Raw genomic sequence first — 20,395 nt, 5'->3', positions numbered from 1 at the left:
GTTTTGGAACCCCGACTTCGTGCCAGGCCTCACCGACTGACATTGCTACCTCTCCTCAGTGCAGCAGTCCGTGAAGAATGGGCAGCCATTCCCCAAGCAACCTTCCAGCACCTGATTGAACATATGCCTGCAAGAGTGGAAGCTGTCATCAAAGCTGAGGGTGGGCCAACACCATATTGAATTCCAGCATTACCGATGGAGGATGCCATGAACTTGTACGTCATGTTCAGCCAGGTGTCCGGATACTTTTGAAAACATAGTGTATATAGGTTGTATGCATTCAAAAAAAAAAAAAAAAAAAAAAAAAAAAAAAAAAAAAAAAAAAAAAATATTGTCAAGTGTGTAGTAATCTTGCTGTTACCGCACAAATACATTCTGGTCCCTCTTTCCCCCCCCCCCCCTCCCTCTACCACACAGCTAAAAACAGGATTGAACCAATTTTTTGTGACGAGAAGGCAAGCGCCGTCGGAGACGTTCGGCGTAACAGAATAATTTTTTTGTGATTATGTTCGATTCATAGCCAGGACAGAGATTTTTTTCACGGTATCCCTGCCTGTCGTAAGTAGTGACTAAAAGGGTAAAATCATTTTATTTTTATAAACAAGGTAAGTTAACAACAAACAATATATGAATAAATTTCCGGTCCTTCTCCCCTCCATACCTCTACCCGCACAGCTGAAAACAGCAGCAAACCAGTTTTTTTTTTTTGCAATGAGAAGGCCAGCGCCATTCAAGCCATTCAATCAATCAATCAATCAATCAATCAATCAATCAATACTGATCTGCATTTAGGGCAGTCGCCCAGGTGGCAGATTCCCTATCTGTTGCTTTCCTAGCCTTTTCCGAAATGATTTCAAAGAAATTGGAAATTTATTGAACATCTCCCTTGGTAAGTTATTCCAATCCCTAACTCCCCGTCCTATAAATGAATATTTGCCCCAGTTTGTCCTCTTGAATTCCAACTTTATCTTCATATTGTGATCTTTCCTACTTTTATAAACGCCATTCAAACGTATTCGTCTACTAATGTCATTCCACGCCATCTCTCCGCTGACAGCTCGGAACATACCACTTATTACAAGTGATGAAAATCATTTTTCGTCCGTATTGAAAGTTTCATAAACTGTATATAGGATAATATCTTTTGTTTATTTCCACCTATTCAATACATTACAAGAAGTTGGCATTTACTTTAAAACATTATTCAGATGAGACATGTTTCGCCTCTCACTGTGAGGCATCTTCAGTCATTATCAGAAATCTTATTATTTTACCAGGCATCTGGTTAAAGATATTCAAAAATGCGTTTGATGATTATAAGAGAGGTAAGATTTACGTTAGTTATAAACATGTTCATGAAGTAACTAAAAATCCAATATATTGATAAAAACATATGTAGTTCTTTGTTGAATAGGACTTGTTTGATTCTACTATAGTAAGAGAAGGTGGCTTGAAGCCGTAGTCGTTAATAGATGTCTAATACATAGTGGAAGGCATAAAATATCAGTTCTATGAGAATATACATTACATTCAAATGATACTAAAAACTAGTGGATTCAAAGGTAGTACATATAAAATGTTCAATGAAATAACTATAGATCTAATAAAATGATAAACACATATGTAGTTCTTTGTTAATTAGGACGTCGTAAGATTGTACGGCTTAAAGCCGTAGTCATTAATAGATGTCTAATACATAGTGGAAGGCATATGAAATCAGTTCAATGAGAATATATAATACAAACAATTGATACATAAAAACTGGTAGATTCATAAGAGGTACATTTAAAAATGAAGGCGTCATGTGACTATAAAAGACAGTTGATGGCTTAAAGCCGTAGTCAAAGTTTGAAATGTAGGTCAAATAACTGCTAAATATATGGTAAAAAGATATGTCAAAATATACAGCTTAGTAAAAAAAAAAAAAAAAAATGAAGGAAAAACATTCCAATTGCTTGACAAAAGTTACTTGACGTTGGCATGCGTATGTCCGTGATATTTATTGGTCAACATTTCGTAGGTTATTTTAGATTTATTCGGCAAGATTGCGTTGACAAGAAGTTCACCAGATGTTTATAGTTGGCCTAATTTGTAAAAAGAAAGTTGCAGAGATGATGATGGGTGGAAATTCTCAACGTTGGTATGGTTTTTTTGACGTGAAGGTTGGAGAGCTGTTGTGTTCTTCTTCGATGACAATATATTTTATAAAACGTTGATTGTAAATAATTTATACTATTGAAGAGTATTATGGAAGTTTGATGAAGCTGTTGAATTATTGTTGTTATAGAATGGTTCTATGGCGTTGTAGGCCCATTTTTGAATATCTGTAACCAGATGCCTGGTAAAATAATAAGGTTTTTGATAATGACTGAAGATGCCTCACAGTGAGAGGCGAAACATGTCTTATCTGAATAATGTTTTAAAGTAAATGCCAACTTCTTGTAATGTATTGAATAGGTGGAAATAAACAAAAGATATTATCCTATATACAGTTTACATACCACTTAGTCGAGCAGCTCTTCTTCTTTCTCTCAATTCTTCCCAACCCAAACATTGCAACATTTTTGTAACGCTACTCTTTTGTCGGAAATCACCCAGAACAAATCAAGTTGCTTTTCTTTGGATTTTTTCCAGTTCTTGAATCGGGTAATCCTGGTGAAGGTCCCATACACTGGAACCATACTCTAGTTGGGTTCTTACCAGAGACTTATATGCACTCTCCTTTACATCCTTACTACAACCCCTAAACACCCTCATAACCATGTGCAGAGATCTGTACCCTTTATTTACAATCTCATTTATGTGATTACCGCAATGAAGATCTTTCCTTATATTAACGCCTAGATACTTACAATGATCCCCAAAAGGAACTTTCACCCCATCAACGCAGTAATTAAAACTGAGAGGACTTTTCCTATTTGTGAAACTCACAACCTGACTTTTAACCCCGTTTATCAACATACCATTGCCTGCTGTCCATCTCACAACATTTTCGAGGTCACGTTGCAGTTGCTCACAATCTTGTAACGTATTTATCACTCTATAGAGAATAACATCATCCGCAAAAAGCCTTACAACCGATTCCACTCCTTTACTCATATCATTTATATATATATAAGAAAACATAAAGGTCCAATAATACTGCCTTGAGGAATTCCCCTCTTAATTATTACAGGGTCAGATAAAGCTTTGCCTACTCTAATTCTCTGAGATCTATTTTCTAGAAATATAGCAACCCATTCAGTCACTCTTTTGTCTAGTCCATTTGCACTCATTTTTGCCAGTAGTCTCCCATGATCCACCCTATCAAATGCTTTAGACAGGTCAATCGCGATACAGTCCATTTGACCTCCAGAATCCAAGATATCTGCTATATCTTGCTGGAATCCTACAAGTTGAGCTTCAGTGGAATAACCCTTCCTAAAACCGAATTGCCTTCTATCGAACCAGTTATTAATTTCACAAACATGTCTAATATAATCAGAAAGAATGCCTTCCCAAAGCTTACATACAATGCATGTCAAACTTACTGGCCTGTAATTTTCAGCTTTATGTCTATCACCCTTTCCTTTATACACAGGGGCTACTATAGCAACTCTCCATTCATCTGCTATAGCTCCTCCGACCAAACAATAATCAAATAAGTACTTCAGATATGGTACTATATCCCAACCCATTGTCTTTAGTATATCCCCAGAAATCTGATCAATTCCAGCCGCTTTTCTAGTTTTCAACTTTTGTATCTTATTGTAAATGTCATTGTTATCATACGTAAATTTTATTACTTCTTTGGCCTTAGTCTCCTCCTCTATCTCGACATCATCCTTGTAACCAACAATCTTTACATACTGCTGACTGAATACTTCTGCCTTTTGAAGATCATCACATACACACTCCCCTTGTTCATTAATTATTCCTGGAATGTCCTTCTTGGAACCTGTTTCTGTCTTAAAATACCTATACATATCCTTCCATTTTTCACTAAAATTCGTATGACTGCCAATTATGCTTGCCATCATGTTATCCTTAGCTGCCTTCTTTGCTACATTCAATTTTCTAGTAAGTTCCTTCAATTTCTCCTTACTTCCACAGCCATTTCTAACTCTATTTCTTTCCAGTCTGCACCTCCTTCTTAGTCTCTTTATTTCTCTATTATAATAAGGTGGGTCTTTACCATTCCTTACCACCCTTAATGGTACAAACCTGTTATCGCATTCCTCAACTATTTCTTTAAACCCATCCCAGAGTCTGTTTACATTTTTATTTACCGTTCTCCACCGATCATAGCTACTTTTTAGAAACTGCGTCATGCCTGCTTTATCAGCCATATGGTACTGCCTAACAGTCCTACTTTTAAGACCTTCCTTTCTATCACATTTGTTTTTAACTACCACAAAAACCGCTTCATGATCACTAATACCATCTATTACTTCAGTTTTCCTATAGAGCTCATCTGGTTTTATCAGCACCACATCCAGGATATTTTTCCCTCTGGTTGGTTCCATCACTTTCTGAATCAGCTGTCCTTCCCATATTAACTTATTTGCCATTTGTTGGTCATGCTTCCTGTCGTTCGCATTTCCTTCCCAATTGACATCTGGCAAATTCAGATCTCCCGGTACAATCACATTTCTTTCCATGTCGTTTCCCACATAGCTGACTATCCTATCAAATAATTCCGAATCCGCGTCAGTGCTACCCTTTCCCGATCTGTACACTCCAAATATATCAAGTTGCCTATTATCTTTAGAAATGAGCCTTACACCTAGAATTTCATGTGTCTCATCTTTAACTTTTTCGTAGCTTACAAATTCTTCTTTCACCAGAATGAACACTCCCCCTCCCACCCTTCCTATCCTATCTCTACGATACACACTCCAGTGCCATGAGAAAATTTCTGCATCCATTATATCATTTCTCAGCCATGATTCAACTCCTATTACAATATCTGGTAAATATATATCCATTAAATTAATTCTATTCCTTTCCTTACAATACTTCTACAGTTCAACACTAACAATTTTATGTCCTCCCTACTTGATTTCCAGTTCCCTGTTCCCTTATCACCGCTCCCTAGGCCATCCCGTTTCCCTGAATGTACCTCCCTATTACCCTTCCAAACAAATTTCCTAACTTATACGTACCACTGCGGTTTAAATGAAGGCCATCTGAGCGCAGATCCCTATCTCCTACCCACCCATTAGGATCTACAAATTTCACTCCCAGTTTCCCACATACCCACTCCATAGTCTCATTTAAATCCCCAATCACCCTCCAGTCAGTATCCCTTCTACACAGTATTCCACTAATAACAATCTCCGCTTTCTTAAACTTCACCCGTGCTGCATTTACCAGGTCCCACACATCTCCAACTATGTTGGTACTTATATCAGCTTGCCTTACATTGTTGGTACCAACGTGAAACACTACCACCTTCTCCTTCCCCTCCTCCCTCTCTTCTACTTTCCTCAACATCTGCCTCAACCTAATTGCTGGATAACACTCTACCCTGGTACCCTTTCCTCCACACACTTTCCCCACGTGTGTAACGATGGAATCCCCCATGACCAGAGCCTCAACCCTACCCACCTCATTTGATCCCTTCCCCTCCTGGTCAGCCCTATCTTTCCTGATAGCTGCAGAAGCTACTTCCTCCTCCCTTTTCTCCTTCCCATGACCTGTTCCGCCTGTCTTTTCCTATCCTCTACTCTACATTTTCCTTTCCTACCTTTTCCCTTCCTCCTACTTCCACACATCTCAGCAACAGTTCCCTGTCCCTCATCTTCCCTCTGTTGTTCTACCTGGAGTGACTCGTACCGATTTCGCACAGACACCTGTCCTGAATTCAAAATAACAGAGTAAGTATATACAATTCCATGTGTGTGTCATGATTAAAAACTCCTCTGCACAGCGAGGGGATGTTGTTCATAGTTATTTGTATGTCGGATTGAACGCAAAGCCTTGTGCCGACGTCACAATGCTATTCGACAGGACAAGGGGTATGTGTTACTACGCTCTCCCTTCCTACTATCATACATGTACGTGTCATTCATTTTATCTGTCCGTGAAACTACAGCCAGGCAATGAGGAGGGCATCTGTCTGTCGGATGGAGACTTAAAACCATAAGGAGACCTCATGATAACGCAGATGCAAAAACCAAGTATAGAGATGCATTTTTCGAGAAGGAGGAGGAATTTTCATAGTTATTGTCCATTGGATGGAGACATAAAGCCTCCAAGATGGTGTCAGGAAGGGGGGATATGGCAAGATGATGTCGTGTAGGGCATCTCGCCGTTCATAGTTATTAGTCTGTTGGGTGGAGACGTAAAGCCTCCAAGATGGTGTCGGAAAGGGGGATCTAGAGAGATGACGTCGGGAAGGGCATCTCGCCATAAAACTATGTGCTGTAAGGTTAGGCCTCTTCAGGATGGGGTCGGGATGGGCATCTTGCAAGATAGCACTCCATTGTTTTCCATTTTCATACCAGGCAAATAAAACGACGGGAAGGGCATCTCGCAAGATGGCGTCGGGAAGGGTATCTAGCTGTAAAACGATGCGCTGTAAGGTTAGGCCCCTCCAATAGAGCGCCAGGAAGGGGATCTTGCAAGATAGTGTTGGGAAGGGCATCTCGCCACCCTGTGAGGTTGGGCCCTTCCAAGATGATGTCGGGAAAGGCATCTAGCAAGATGGTGTCGGGAAAGACATCTGGCCATAAAACTAGTCCCTATGTAGTTAGGCCCCTCCAAGATAGTGTCTGTGAGTTTAGTCTTGCACTCTTATTCAAATTCTGCGCCTCACACGTGTCAAACAAGAGCACGAGGTCTTGTTGGTAAACAATAAGCACTTGGAGTGAGGTTATGCCCCTCCAAGATCGTGTCTGTGAGTTTAGCCTTGCTCTCTTGTTCAAAATCCCTGCCTCACACTTGTCAGACAAGAGTACATGGTCATGTTGGTAAACAAAAAAACATGTGGAGTGAGGTTAGGCCCGTCCAAGATGCCACTTGTGAGGTTAGGGTTGTTCTCTTATTCAAATTCCGTGTCTAACATGTGCTTATGTTGATAAACAAGAACACATGGTCTTGTTTGTAAACTATAGCACGTGGTACTGGGGGTCAGTGACATTGTCAGGGGTCAATGACCTCATGTGAAAATGCTGATTCAGCACCCATTGTTTTAGAATCCCCCTTGCTACACTACGTGAAGGATTGTTTCAAGGAACATGTTGCACAAGTACTAAATGGAAAGGCTGAAGGAAACGGTAGAAGAAGAATGGACAGTCATGAAGAATGAGGTCAGTAGGGCTGTTGAAGAGTTGTTAGGAAGAAAGGAAAGATCAACTAAGAATCAATGGATAACTCAAGAGATACTAGACCTGATCAATGAACGATGAAAATACAAGAATGCAAAAAATGAAGAGGGCAGAAAGAAATACAGGTGAGTAAAGAATGAAGTAGATAGGAAGTGCAGGGCAGATAAGGAAGAATGACTGAAGAAGTGCAAGGAGGTTGAAAGTAGTATGGTCCTAGGAAAGGTAGATGCTGCATACAGGAAAATTAAGGAAACCAGTGGAGAAAGGAAAACTAGGTGTATGAATATTAAGAGTTCAGATGGAAATCCACTTCTAGGGAAAGAAGACAAGGCAGAAAAATGGCAGGAACATATCCTACAGTTGTACCAAGGTAGGGACGTTAAATAATATGGTTCTGGAACAAGAAGAGGCTGTTGATGCTGGTAAAATGGGTGACCCAATTTTGGGGTCAGAATACAACAGAGCCTTAAGAGACCTAAATAGGAACAAAGCACCTTTGAACTGATGACGTTCCCTCTGAATTACTGACTGCTTTAGGAGAAACAAGCATGGCAAAGTTATTCTGTTTAGTGTGCAAGATGTATGAGACAGGAGAAGTACCATCCGATTTTTGGCATAATGCTGTTATACCTATTCCCAAGAAAGCCGGTGCTGACAAGTGTGAAAACTACTGCACCATTAGTTTAGTATTTCATGCCTGCAAAATTCTAACACATATTATTTATAGAAGAATGGCAAGACAAGTTGAAAATGAGTTGGGAGAAGATCAGTTTGGCTTCAAAAGAATGTAGGAACACGTGGAGCAATCCTGACTTTACGTCTGATCTTAGAAGATCGAATTAAGAACGGCAAGCTCACATACCTGGCGTTCATAGATCTAGAAAAGGCATTAGATAATGTTGATTGGACCAAGCTCTTTGAGATACTGAAGGTGACCGGGATCAGGTACTGAGAAAGAAGAATTATCTATAATCTATATAAAAATCAGTCTGCAGTGATAAGATTCGAGGGCTATGTAAAAGAAGCAGCAATCCAGAAAGGGGTGAGGCAAGGCTGCACTTTGTCCCCCCTCCTTTTCAATGTTCATATAGAATAGGCAGTAAAGGAAATGAAAGAAGAATTTGGAAAGGGAATCACGATCCAAGGAAAGGAAATCAAAACCTTGAGATTTGCCAATGATATTGTTATCTGAGACGGCAGAAGATCTCGAGAAGTTGCTGAATGGTATGGACGGAGTCTTGGGTGATGAGTACAAGATGAAAATAAATAAGTCCAAAACAAAAGTAATGGAGTGCAGTTGAACAAAGTCAGGTGATGCAGCAAATATTCGATTAGGAAATGAAGTCTTGAAGGAAGTGGATGAATATTGTTACTTGGGTAGTATAAGAAGTAACGATGGCAGGAATTAGGAAGCCATAAAATGCAGGTTAGCACAAACAAGGAAGGCATTTCTTAAGAAGAGAATTTGCTCACTTCGAACATTGATATTAGAATTAGAAAAATGTTTTTAAAACTTTCGTTTGGAATGTGGCATTGTATGGAAATGAAACATGGATGATAAGTCACTTGGAAGGAAGTGGAATAGAAGCTCTTGAAATGTGGTGTTACAGAAGAATGCTGAAGGTGAGATGGATAGATCGAATCACGAATGAAGAGATACTGAATAGAATTGTTGAAAGGAGATCGTTGTGGCTAAATTTGATGAGAAGTACAGATAGAATGATAGGACACATCATAAGACAACCCAGAACTTATGCAGTTGGTTTTTGAGGGAAGAAGGGGGTAAGAACCAAGGTATGAATATGACAAGCAGATTAGAGCAGATGTAGGATGCAGCAGTTATGTAGAAATTAAAAGGTTAGCAAAGGATGGGGTGGCATGGAGAGCTTCATCAAACCAGTCTATAGACTGATGACTTAAAAACATCATCTCTGTCTTTCCAAATTATAGAAATCATTGAATGTGATTCACCCAGTTATTCATTTGCGACCCTGATGTTTTTCCCCCCATTTTGTCATCTCCAAATTATGTGATTCTTCAAAAAAAAAAAAAAAAAAAAAGTACACGATTTCCCTTTCTTTTGCGACATCTCCACAGCGATGTTTGTCTTTGCTATTTTACAGACAGACTGATTTGATATCTACAATCTACTGAAAATAAGAGTTTGAAAATAATCTTTACATTGTTGTCAGCAATCCCCAAATGCATAGCAAACAAAAATCAGCATCGAACATAGGCGATACATGTGATACAAGTGATAAAAATATGCCGTTTTATACAGTGTGTCATGATAAACAATGTTGTACTGAGTAATTTTTTAAAATACAGTGTTTATATAGAATTTAGATGGGACCGATAGATTTTGCTGTTATATCGAATATGTCAGGTAGGGATCCTCTTCGGAGGCAGCCCTACCCAGGGAGTGGCGCCCCTGCCTATGTGAGTCCCAGAGCACACTGACCCGGTGTGTAACATCTAGTATGGGTCCCAGCTCAGGGTTACGAGTGAAGACCTCAACGGCATCTACGGCGGAGAAGGTGGACTTCGGTACGGCGGAGATGGCGGAAGGGGCATACCCGTAGCGTCTGTACTCCAGAGGACCGGCTACGAAAGGTGTCTGTCTCCATGTTAGGGGCGGCCTAATTTTGAACCTGGCAGTAGGTATAAAATGCCTTTGGGTGTGGCGAGCCCATCGTAACAATAGCCTATAAGGACAAAGAGGATATGGTGCCTCGGATAAGGTTAGGGCGTCCCCTGCTAAAAGCGACGCGCAGCTCTTCAGGTGCTGGGGGAACTGTGAAAAATGGGCAACCAGCACCAAACTACATTGAAATTGCAACAGTTAATGTACTGACACTGACGGGAAAGACAGAAGAACTGGTTGACTTCATGATAGAAAAAGATATAGCCATACTTGGACTGTGCGAGACCAAGAAGAGGGGTACAGGGGAGATCCCTCTGAGAGAAGGATACAGGCTGTATTACAGCGGAGGACCTGAAGCAAAAAAATGGAGTGGCCATCATTCTTAGAAGAGAAATCCAAGAATATCTGGAATATACAAAGTACGTCAGTGATAGGATGATGATGATGATGAGAATCCAGTTTGAAAATGGCGTGAAAGATCTATTTCAGTTGTATGCCCCACAAACTGGTTGCATAGATGAACATCTAGAGGACTTCTTGGAGGAAGTGGAGAGACAGGTAGAAGATAAGGAAGTACTATTGATGGGAGATCTAAATGCACAAGTTGGAATGGAAAGACAAGGAAAGGAAGATGTTGTAGGGCCCTTTGGATATGGAAATGTAAATCCAGAAGGCGAGTTATTGGTGGATTTTTGTATGAGGAATCAAATGATTGTTGGAAACACCTGGTTTAGGAAGAAGAACAGTCAGAAGATTACAAGGTATGGCTGGGGAGACAGACGAACAAAGACCATGATTGATTATATAATAATAGAGAAAGAACACCGGAAGAACCTTGTAGATGTAACAGCCATGCCTGAAAAAGCCTTTGGTGGAGATCATAGAGTTGTGATAGGAAAATTGAAAGTTGGAAAGATTGAAAAACCCCAAATTAAGAAGAGAGAAAAGAATTAAAGTATGGAAGTTGAAGGAGAAAAGCATACAAGAAGAATTTCAAAGGGAATTAATACCCTTGGTACCCAGGACAGAGGTGGGGAATGTTGAAGAGGAATGGAAAAGGTTTAAGGAAGCACTGGTTAGATGTGCAGAAAAGGTGTGTGGTAGAACATCAGGAAATGTGAAAGACAAAGAAACACACTGGTGGAATGATAGGGTAAAGATTAAAGTGAAGGAAAAGAAAATGGCATGGAAAGCATGGAAAACATCTAAGACTGAAGAAAGTAGAAAATATGTGGAGGCAAAGAATTTGGCCAAGAAAGTAGTGGAGGAAGAAAAGAGGAAAAGCTGGGCCTTATTCACACAGACATTGAGAGATGATACGCAGGGCAGCAAGAAATTACTGTATGGTATCTTAAGAAACAAAAAGAGAGATCAAGTAAACACCAGATTTGTGAAGGATGAAGGTGGCATAATTTTAACAAAGCCAGAAGAAATAAGAAATAGATGGAGAGAGTATTTTCAGAAGCTGCTGAACATAAGATCAGATGACAGTCATTCAATGGATGACCAGGAAAGGCAATTAGTTGACGAAGAAATAGATAAAGAAATTACAATGAATGAAATTGAAATGGCAGTAAGAAAGATGAAGAATGGAAAAACTGCTGGAATAGATGAAATTTCAGTGGAGATGATAAAGGCAGCTGGAGCTGTAGGCCTGCAGTGGACATATCGGGTTCTCAGGAATGTCTGGGAGAATAAGGAGGTCCCTGAGGATTGGCAAAAAGGAATAATCATCCCAATTTTCAAGAAAGGTGATAAGAAAGTTTTGAAGAACTACAGGGGAATTACTCTAATATCCCATGTTGGTAAGATAATGGAAAGGATACTGGAAAGTAGAATAAGGTTGAGGATTGAGAAGCAGATACAGGAAAATCAGTTTGGTTTCAGAAGTGGAAGGTCAACAATAGAACCCATTTTCATTATGAGACAACTAATGGAAAAGCATTGGGAGTACGGGAATGATATGGTGATGACATTCATTGATATTGAAAAGGTATATGACAGTGTCCCTAGGACGAAAGTTTGGGACAGTCTGGTGCAAAAAGGAATTGGACAGGGATTAATAAAAATGATCGTGGCATTGTATAAGGAATGTTGTAGTTGCGTGCAAACACAAGTTGGCAGGACAAGTTGGTTCAAAATAACTAGTGGGCTGAGACAGGGAAGTTCTATCACCAATCCTGTTTACAATAGTAATGGATGACATCATGAGAACAGCAAAAGCAGCATTGGAGGAAGAGAAATGAACATGATGTTATTTGCAGATGATATTGTGATTTGGGGAGAAGACGACAGGAAGGTTCAAGAACAGTTGAATGTGGTGAATGGGAAGATTGAAGAATGTGGATTGAAAATAAGTGTAGAAAAGAGTAAAACTCTTGTTAGGACTAGAGGGGAGAAAGAAGGGAAAGGTCAGATTAGACTTGCAGACAAGCCCCTGGAAGTAGTGGAAACGTTTAAATACCTGGGGAGTGAATTAATGGAGAATGCTCGACTGGATGCTGAGATTAGTAAAAGGATTCAAGCTGGAAGTTGTTTCTATCATAGTGTAAGAAATATGTTATGGGACAAAGATGTGCCAATGGAAGCAAAGGATACTATGTACAAGATGTATTACGTACCCATAACAACTTACGGAGCAGAAACTTGGACAATGACAAAGAAGGATGAGAGTCGAATACAGGCAGCCGAAATGAAATTCTTGAGGAGTATGATACAGAAGAGTAGAAGAGACAAAATAAGGAATGAGAAAATCCAAGAAGAAATTGGAGTGGAAAAAATGAATGATAGAATAGAGAAGAGCCGACTAAGATGGTTTGGGCACATAAAGCGAATGAGCGACGAAAGAATGCCAAAAAAGGTGATGGAAATGCAAATCCAAGGAAGGAGAGGACGTGGACGACCACGATTGAGATGGAAGGATACCATCCAACGCAGCATTATAGAAAGAAACCTGGACTGGGATACAGTGTTGGAGGAGGAGTGGTGGAAAGACCGAAGAAAGTGGAGAGGAACCATATTTGCCCCTACCCGGCTACAGCTGGATAAAGGGAAATGATGATGATGATGATGATGATGATGATGATGATGATGATGATGATGATGATGATGATGATGATGATGATGATGATCGAATATGTCATTAGAAACAATGTCGTAGTAAACAGTTTCGACTGTACTCCCTCTGTAAGATTACTTTATTACCAAATGTTTTGATATGTTTAATGTGTTTCTTGAAAAGTCCATCTACTATTAAAAATGCATGCACATGTGTCAGTGGATCTTCATGCTGTTAATGTGTTTGGGAGAGCTTTTGCTTCAGGTATGTTTGGCAGCTAGAATTTGCTTTCAGAATCAATTGTGTTTTGAAAACAGAACGAGCAGTTCGTCCTCTAAATTAAAGTGTGGCTGCTGTTTCAGTAGAGACTTTGTAGTTTGATGCCCTTTTCCTTTGACCATATCATGCAGTGTTGCATAAAGAAACATTTTAAATTTACTTGCTGCTTCATCTGGAAAGAAACACTCTAGTTTTAATGCACCATACATATTTGTTGTTTATGAATAGCATCGAGGACTGTATCAACAGCAATTAATTGTTGTCCATTCAGTTTCTGTCTATGGCTGATGGCCCTAGTTTAGGACGAACTTTACTAGATTGTGCACCTGCAGCTTACATTTTGTAAATTAACTTTCTTCAGATCCAACCCAGAAGACTTAAGAAGTTAATCCGATTTGCAGTGGATATTGTTCACCACTTTCTTCAGAATATTTGGTTGTAAAGTTTGAGAATATTTTCTCGTTCTGCACAATCACCAAGTTGTTGCAAATTATATTCACTCTATTTCAAATATGTGTACTGTCTTCTATATTTCAGAGTCTTTGCTTAGTTGCTAGTGCCTGGCGATCATGGTCAAGGAAATATATTGTCCTCATTTTAAAGAACTATAAACACTATGTGTCAACCCTATGGTTATTGTATGTAGATGCTGTTAACTCTAATTTTTTTATTATTAACAATTTTGTTGATGATTGTTGTCAATTAGGAAAGTTAAATAGAAACTCCCTGCTTGCTAAACGTATGTGATTTACATAGATATATAGAAAGAGCACTGTAGTAAACTCATTTCTCTGGTACTAAGAAAATATAAAACATTATTCATACTCCCCAAAAGAAATAAACAATAACACAACAATAAAAAAATGCCATGGGGTAGGATCAAACCATGGATTTCTAGGTGGAAGTTCACTATTTTATCTACTCCACTATAAATGCTTGCATGCCATTAGCCTAGCACAGTAATACTAAACCAGGATACGCTGCACTGTGGCACAATAGCTCTGGTTATAGAAGAAAGCTGGAGAAAATCGTCTCTCATTCTACTAACAAAAACTTATTCATTGTAAGCATTTTGTTTCTCGTGCTAAATTTACATTCGTTTAGTAAGCTGTATGGTATTCTTATCATTGGAGGCCATGTCTCAATGTCGTAGATTGTCTATTCAGTCAATACTGATCTGCATTTACGGCGATGCCCAGGTGGCAGATTCCCTTCTGTTGTTTTCCTAGCCTTTTCTTAACTGATTACAAACAATTTGAAATTTATTCAACATCTCCCTTGATAAGTTATTCCAGTCCCTAACTCTCCTTCCTATAAACGAATATTAGCCTCAATTTGTCCTCTTGAATTCCAACTTTATCTTCATATTGTGATCTTTCCTACTTCTAAAGATGCCACTCAAACTTATTCGTCTACTAATATCATTTCACGCCATCTCTCCACTGACAGCTTGGAACATACAACTTAGTGAGATAGCTGTTTTGGCAATATGGAACAAAGATGAGAGTTATGGTTTGTAACATACCACTAAGTCTAGCAGCTCGTCTCCTTTCTCCCAAGTCTTCCATGCCCAAACTTCGCAACATTTTTGTAACGCTACTCTTTTGTCAGAAATCACCCAGAAAAAATCGAGATGCTTTTCTTTGGATTTTTTCCAGTTCTTTAATCAGGTAATCCTGGCGACAGACCCATTCACTGGAACCATACTCTAGTTGGGGTCTCACCAGAGACTTATATGCCCTGTGCTTTACGTCCTTACTACAACCCCCTGAAGACCCTCATAACCATGTGCAGAGATTTTTTTTATTTACAATCCCATTTATGTGATTACCCCAATGAAGATGTAATTAAAACTGAGAGGACTTTTCCTATTCGTGAAACTCACAACCTGACTTTTAACCCCGTTTATCATCATACCATTGCCTGATGTCAATCTCATATTACCAAGGTCGTGTTGCAGTTGCTCACAATCTTGTAACTTATTTATTACTTTATACAGAATAACATCATCTGCAAAAAGCCTTACCTCTGATTCCACTTGTTTACTCATATCATTTATATATATATAAGAAAACATAAAGGTTCAATAATACTGCCTTGAGGAATTCCCCTCTTAATTATTACAAGGTCAGATAAAACTTTGCCTACTCTAATTCTATGAGATCTGTTTTCTAGAAATATAGCAACCCATTCAGTCACTCTTTTGTCTAGTTCAATTGCACTAATTTTTGCCAGTAGTCTCCCATGATCCACTCTATCGAATGCTTTAGACAGGTCAATTGCAATACAGTCCATTTGACCTCCTGAATCTGAGATATCTGCTATATCGTGCTGGTATTCTACAAGTTGAGCTTCAGTAAAATAACCTTTCCTAAAACCGAACTGCCTCCTATCGAACCACTTATTAATTTCGCAAACGTGTCTAACATAATCAGAAAGAATGCCTTCCAAAGTTTACATGCAACGCATGTCATTTTTACTGGCCTGTAATTTTTAGCTTTATGTTTATCACCCGTTCCTTTATACACAGGGGCTACTATAGCAACTCTCCATTCATATGGCATAGCTCCTTCAACCAAACAATAATCAGATAAGTACTTCAGATATGGTACTATATCCAAACCCATTGTCTTTAGTATATCCCCAGAAATCTTATCAAATCCAGCCACTTTTCTAGTTTTCAACTTTTGTATCTTATTGTAAATGTCATTGTTATTATATGTAAATTTTAATACTTGTTTAGCATTAGTCTCCTCCTCTATCTGGACATTATCCTTGTAACCAACAATCTTTACATACTGCTGACTGAATACTTCTGCCTTTTGAAGATCCTTACATACATATTACTCTTGTTCATTAATTATTCCTGGAATCCCTTTCTTGGAACCTGTTTCTTCCTTAAAATACCTATACATACCCTTCCATTTTTCAATAAAATTTGTATGACTGCCAATTATGCTTGCCATTATGTTATCCTTAGCTGCCTTCTTTGCTAGATTCAATTTCCTAGTAAGTTCCTTCAATTTCTCCTTACTTCCACAATGATTTCTAAGTCTATTTCTTTCCAATCTGCACCTCCTTCTTAATCTCTTTATTTCTCTATTGTAATAATGTGGGTCTTTACCATTCCTTACCACCTTTAAAGGTACAAACCGGTTTTCACGTTCCTCAATAATTGCTTTAAACCCATCCCAGTCTTTTTACATTTTTATTTACTGTTTTCCTTAAATCATAGTTAGTTTTAAAAATCTCCCTGATGCCTGCTTTATCAGCCATATGGTACTGCCTAATAGTCCTACTTTTAAGACTTTCCTTTCTATCACATTTATTTTTAACTACAGGAAAAACAGCTTCATGATCACTAATACCATCTATTACTTCAGTTTTCCTATAGAGCTCATCTGGTTTTATCAGCACCACATCCAGAATATTTTTCCCTCTAGTTGGTTCCATCACTTTCTGAATCAGCTGTCCTTCCCATATTAACTTATTTTGCCATTTGTTGGTCATGCTTCCTGTTGTTTGCATTCCCTTCCCTATTGACATTTGGGAAATTCAGATCTCACGCTACAATCACATTTCCTTCCATGTCATTTCCCACATAGCTGATTATCTTATAAAATAATTCTGAATCTGTGGCAGCGCTACCCTTTACCGGTCTCTACACTCCAAAGATATCAAGTTGCTATTATCTTTAGCAATGAGCCTTACACCTAGAATTTCATGTATGTCATCTTTGACTTTTTTGTAGCTTACAAATTCTTCTTTCACCAGAATGAATACTCCCCCTCCCACCATTCCTATCCTATCTCTACGATACTCACTCCAATTTTGTGAGAAAATTTCTTCATCCATTATATCATTTCTCGGCCATGATTCAACTCCTTGTGCATAGAGTACATTTTCATGAAATATTTCTAGTGATATTTTGAAGAAACTAAGGATTTTCTTCCATTAATCAGGTGATTCAGAATATTTTGGTGCAAATCACACCACCTAACTCCTTGTAGTTTTGGAGTTTGAGATTTGTGGAAGATGGACCTGAGGATTTCAGGTATCGGTTGTTCGGGAGCCAGGGAAGAACTCTGAAGTCTTGATCGTGCTCTTCCAGCCAAATGCAGACACTTCTAGCCATGTAACCAGATGTATTATCATGCTGGAAGATCCCATCCTCATGAGGAAAGACTATCATTAAGTGCGAGTGGATGTGATTACCGAGGATGGATTCATAACCAAATCAATCAAGGGAGTTTCCCACACGGATGATGGTTCCTAGAGAATACCACGAGAACATTCTTCTATTCTATGCAGTTGAAAATATGACTCGTCAGAGGGAGCTACCCATCACCATACTGCTGAGCGAGGTGGCTACCCATCACTATTCTATTGAGCAAATTCCAGTTGTTTTCGTCAATGCACTTGTGTTAGCATGGGTGCAGTCATGCCCTCAATTTATACTCCATAGCCCAATTCGCAGGTTTCGCTGTATTGTTGCAGTAAAATCTTGTTTGGTTGCCCGTGGTATATTTGGTCAGTAAGCTGTTCCACTGTAGCCTTTCAGTTGGCCTCCACGCACAGTCATAGTCGATGTTTACCTCAGACATCAATGGTGCCTGGAGCTCTGCGTGTTCCAGGATGGTTATTCCCAAATGTGTCATTTGTCTACTCACGATACACCTTTACCACAGAGGCACAAACGCCGAAGCTCATCCCATTTTTGCAACTAATAAAATCGCTTCCCTTATCCATGACAGCAGAAAGTGCATTATGTTCAGCCAGCCTGTCGTTTGCATTATATTCCTGTTTTACCAGCCCAGGTTAATGGGGCATATGTCATGATCTACCTGTTGCAGATGTTTTTTCTCAGAGGTGGTCATGATAATGTGATTCGACTGTGTTGATACCAGAGCCAAAATGCTACGTGGTTAAAATATCTCCCTCAGCCTGGAGGGGAAGCCCAAGCAAAATCTAAGTTAGTCCCAGTGGCAATTTTTTCTTGAACACTCTTTCTAAGATGTCCTATTTTCTCAGCCCACCGGCCATGGAGTAGTCTCGCTGTCCATCACAACAGTCATCCATTGTAGATTGTACACCAATTTCCTCCCAGAGGTTAATTTCGGCTCTTTATAGCTACCTGGTGAAGTCTTATGATGAAAGAAAAAACAGATCAGATGTAAGGCTTTTCAGGCATTTGCTCTATCAACCAGCGTTTCATCTTAGGTCTGACACTAGACTCTTCAGAGTGGGATGTGTCAGACCCTACCCACTGACGCTGGGGTGTATGCAGGTGAACTACTACTACTACTACTACTACTACTACTACTACTACTACTACTACTACTACTACTACTAAACGTTTTCATTCCTCCCCTGAAGGGGGGAGGCGGGCCTCTTAGATGGTAACGCCGTCTCTCAGGCCGGGAGATTTGTTATGGTGAAGGAGATATGCGGAGAAAGTGAGGAGGTGGGCGGCCGTGGCCTATACTACGAACTGTCCCGGCATTTGCCTTAGTGCAGAAGAATGGAAAACCACGGAAAACCATTCTCAGGACAGCCAACAGATGGGGCCAGGCGTGAAGTCCGGCACTGTGCCCCAGGCCTGTCTCCCAAATGCAGAGGCGTAGAGCCACGGTAGAGCCGTGGCAACTTTCCTCTGCTCGGTTGGCCGGTCAGAGTACAGAGCATATGGGACAACAACCCACTCCCCACTCTGCATCTACTGACCAGCCCATTATAAGAGGCACAGTCTGATAACTGTATACGGGAGATGAATCTCCACAATGGAATTATTGCCCTCCTAGCAAAAATCACTTCCCTTATCCATGACAGCAGAAAGTGCATTATGTACAGCCAGCCTGTCGTTTGCATTCGAAGTCTTACGATGAAATTCAGTAGATGCCACCCTGCTGTTTGGGAGAAAGCCAACCCATGAGATGAATTTTGTCTTAGTAGCACATACAATAGTTCTGGATAGTTTGGCTAGATGGCCCATATTGGAAGGTACAAGAGCTGTTGCCTAAGTTTAGGAAAGGCCATTTGGCATGTCACTGTTTTCTCTATTACCTTTTAGTTTCATAGATTGTAATGCTACATGTTTATCGTCAGATCAGAAATTTGTGTGAAGTTAGGTATTTGCAGTAAGAGTTCTCAGTTTACTTGTGAAGCATGCCGTGCATGTGGAAATGGAAGTAGTAGAGGAATAGAACTAAATAGATGCAATAGACTAACAGAGTTTGTACCTTAGGAGATTACCCAGGAAAAGCCAAATGTTCCTGTACAGCTGATTTCATTGATAGAATCCATCATGTTGATCAATACAGTATCTAAGTAGCTTAGTTATTTCCATACTAGTTTCTTTACCTAAGTTGTAATTTTAAGAGAATTTAATTACACTGATGTGGTGATTTATACTAACTTATCGAAGTATTATCTTTTAAATTGACTTTTCTTCCCTTTCAGCTGTATGAATGGGCAAGCTGTGTATTTGGTAGCAGCTACTTTACGTCCTGAGACCATGTATGGCCAGACCAACTGTTGGGTTCACCCAGATCTGAAATACATTGCATTCAAGAAAACGGATGGTGAAGTGTTCATTTGTTCACGGCGAGCTGCTCGTAATATGGCATACCAAGGATTCACAAGTCAGGATGGACAGGTCGATGTGCTTCTAGAGTTGACTGGACAGGTATATAGTTTTGTTAACCCTTGAGGGGGATGCACATGTTCTTTGCAACTGGTAACATAAAACTTTCAACTTTCCAAAGAACTTGTATACTCTCTGTAGAGACAATTGTTGTAAATTGATCTTGGATTGTTTAAGGCCCAGACGCAATTGTGTTCCAACCCGGTTGTTTTGGCTTTGTACGACTTCTCTTGTACCCTAGTGTGTCAACCTCACTAAACATAATATGGTGGTAAAATTTATTATTTACAAAGGTAAAATCGCATTTTTGTTGCACCAAGGTCAATTTCAAATTTACAGACTTTTTACCGTGGGAAAATGTTTACCACTCACGAGGGATTGATTTTCTGAGAAAACTGTGGTAAGAATCCAAAATGGAGCTTTCCCGTTACATGTTATGTCTTCCATATCTTAATCAATTT

General features: G+C 39.4%; 1 protein-coding gene across 1 annotated transcript in view; it reads left to right on the top strand.

The window, feature by feature from the left end:
* The window catches only part of LeuRS (Leucyl-tRNA synthetase), a 427,288-nt gene that overhangs the window by 172,891 nt on the left and 234,002 nt on the right, over positions 1-20,395 (top strand). The window contains exon 6 of the mRNA XM_067142663.2: positions 19,751-19,976. Within this exon, the coding sequence (XP_066998764.2) occupies positions 19,751-19,976 (226 nt within the window). The remainder of the gene's footprint in view (positions 1-19,750; positions 19,977-20,395) is intronic.

Source organism: Anabrus simplex, chromosome 3 (assembly GCF_040414725.1).
Source record: "Anabrus simplex isolate iqAnaSimp1 chromosome 3, ASM4041472v1, whole genome shotgun sequence".
Taxonomy (NCBI): domain Eukaryota; kingdom Metazoa; phylum Arthropoda; class Insecta; order Orthoptera; family Tettigoniidae; genus Anabrus; species Anabrus simplex.
Note: the sequence above shows the minus strand (reverse complement) of the source record. Positions and strands in the feature narration are given on the sequence as shown.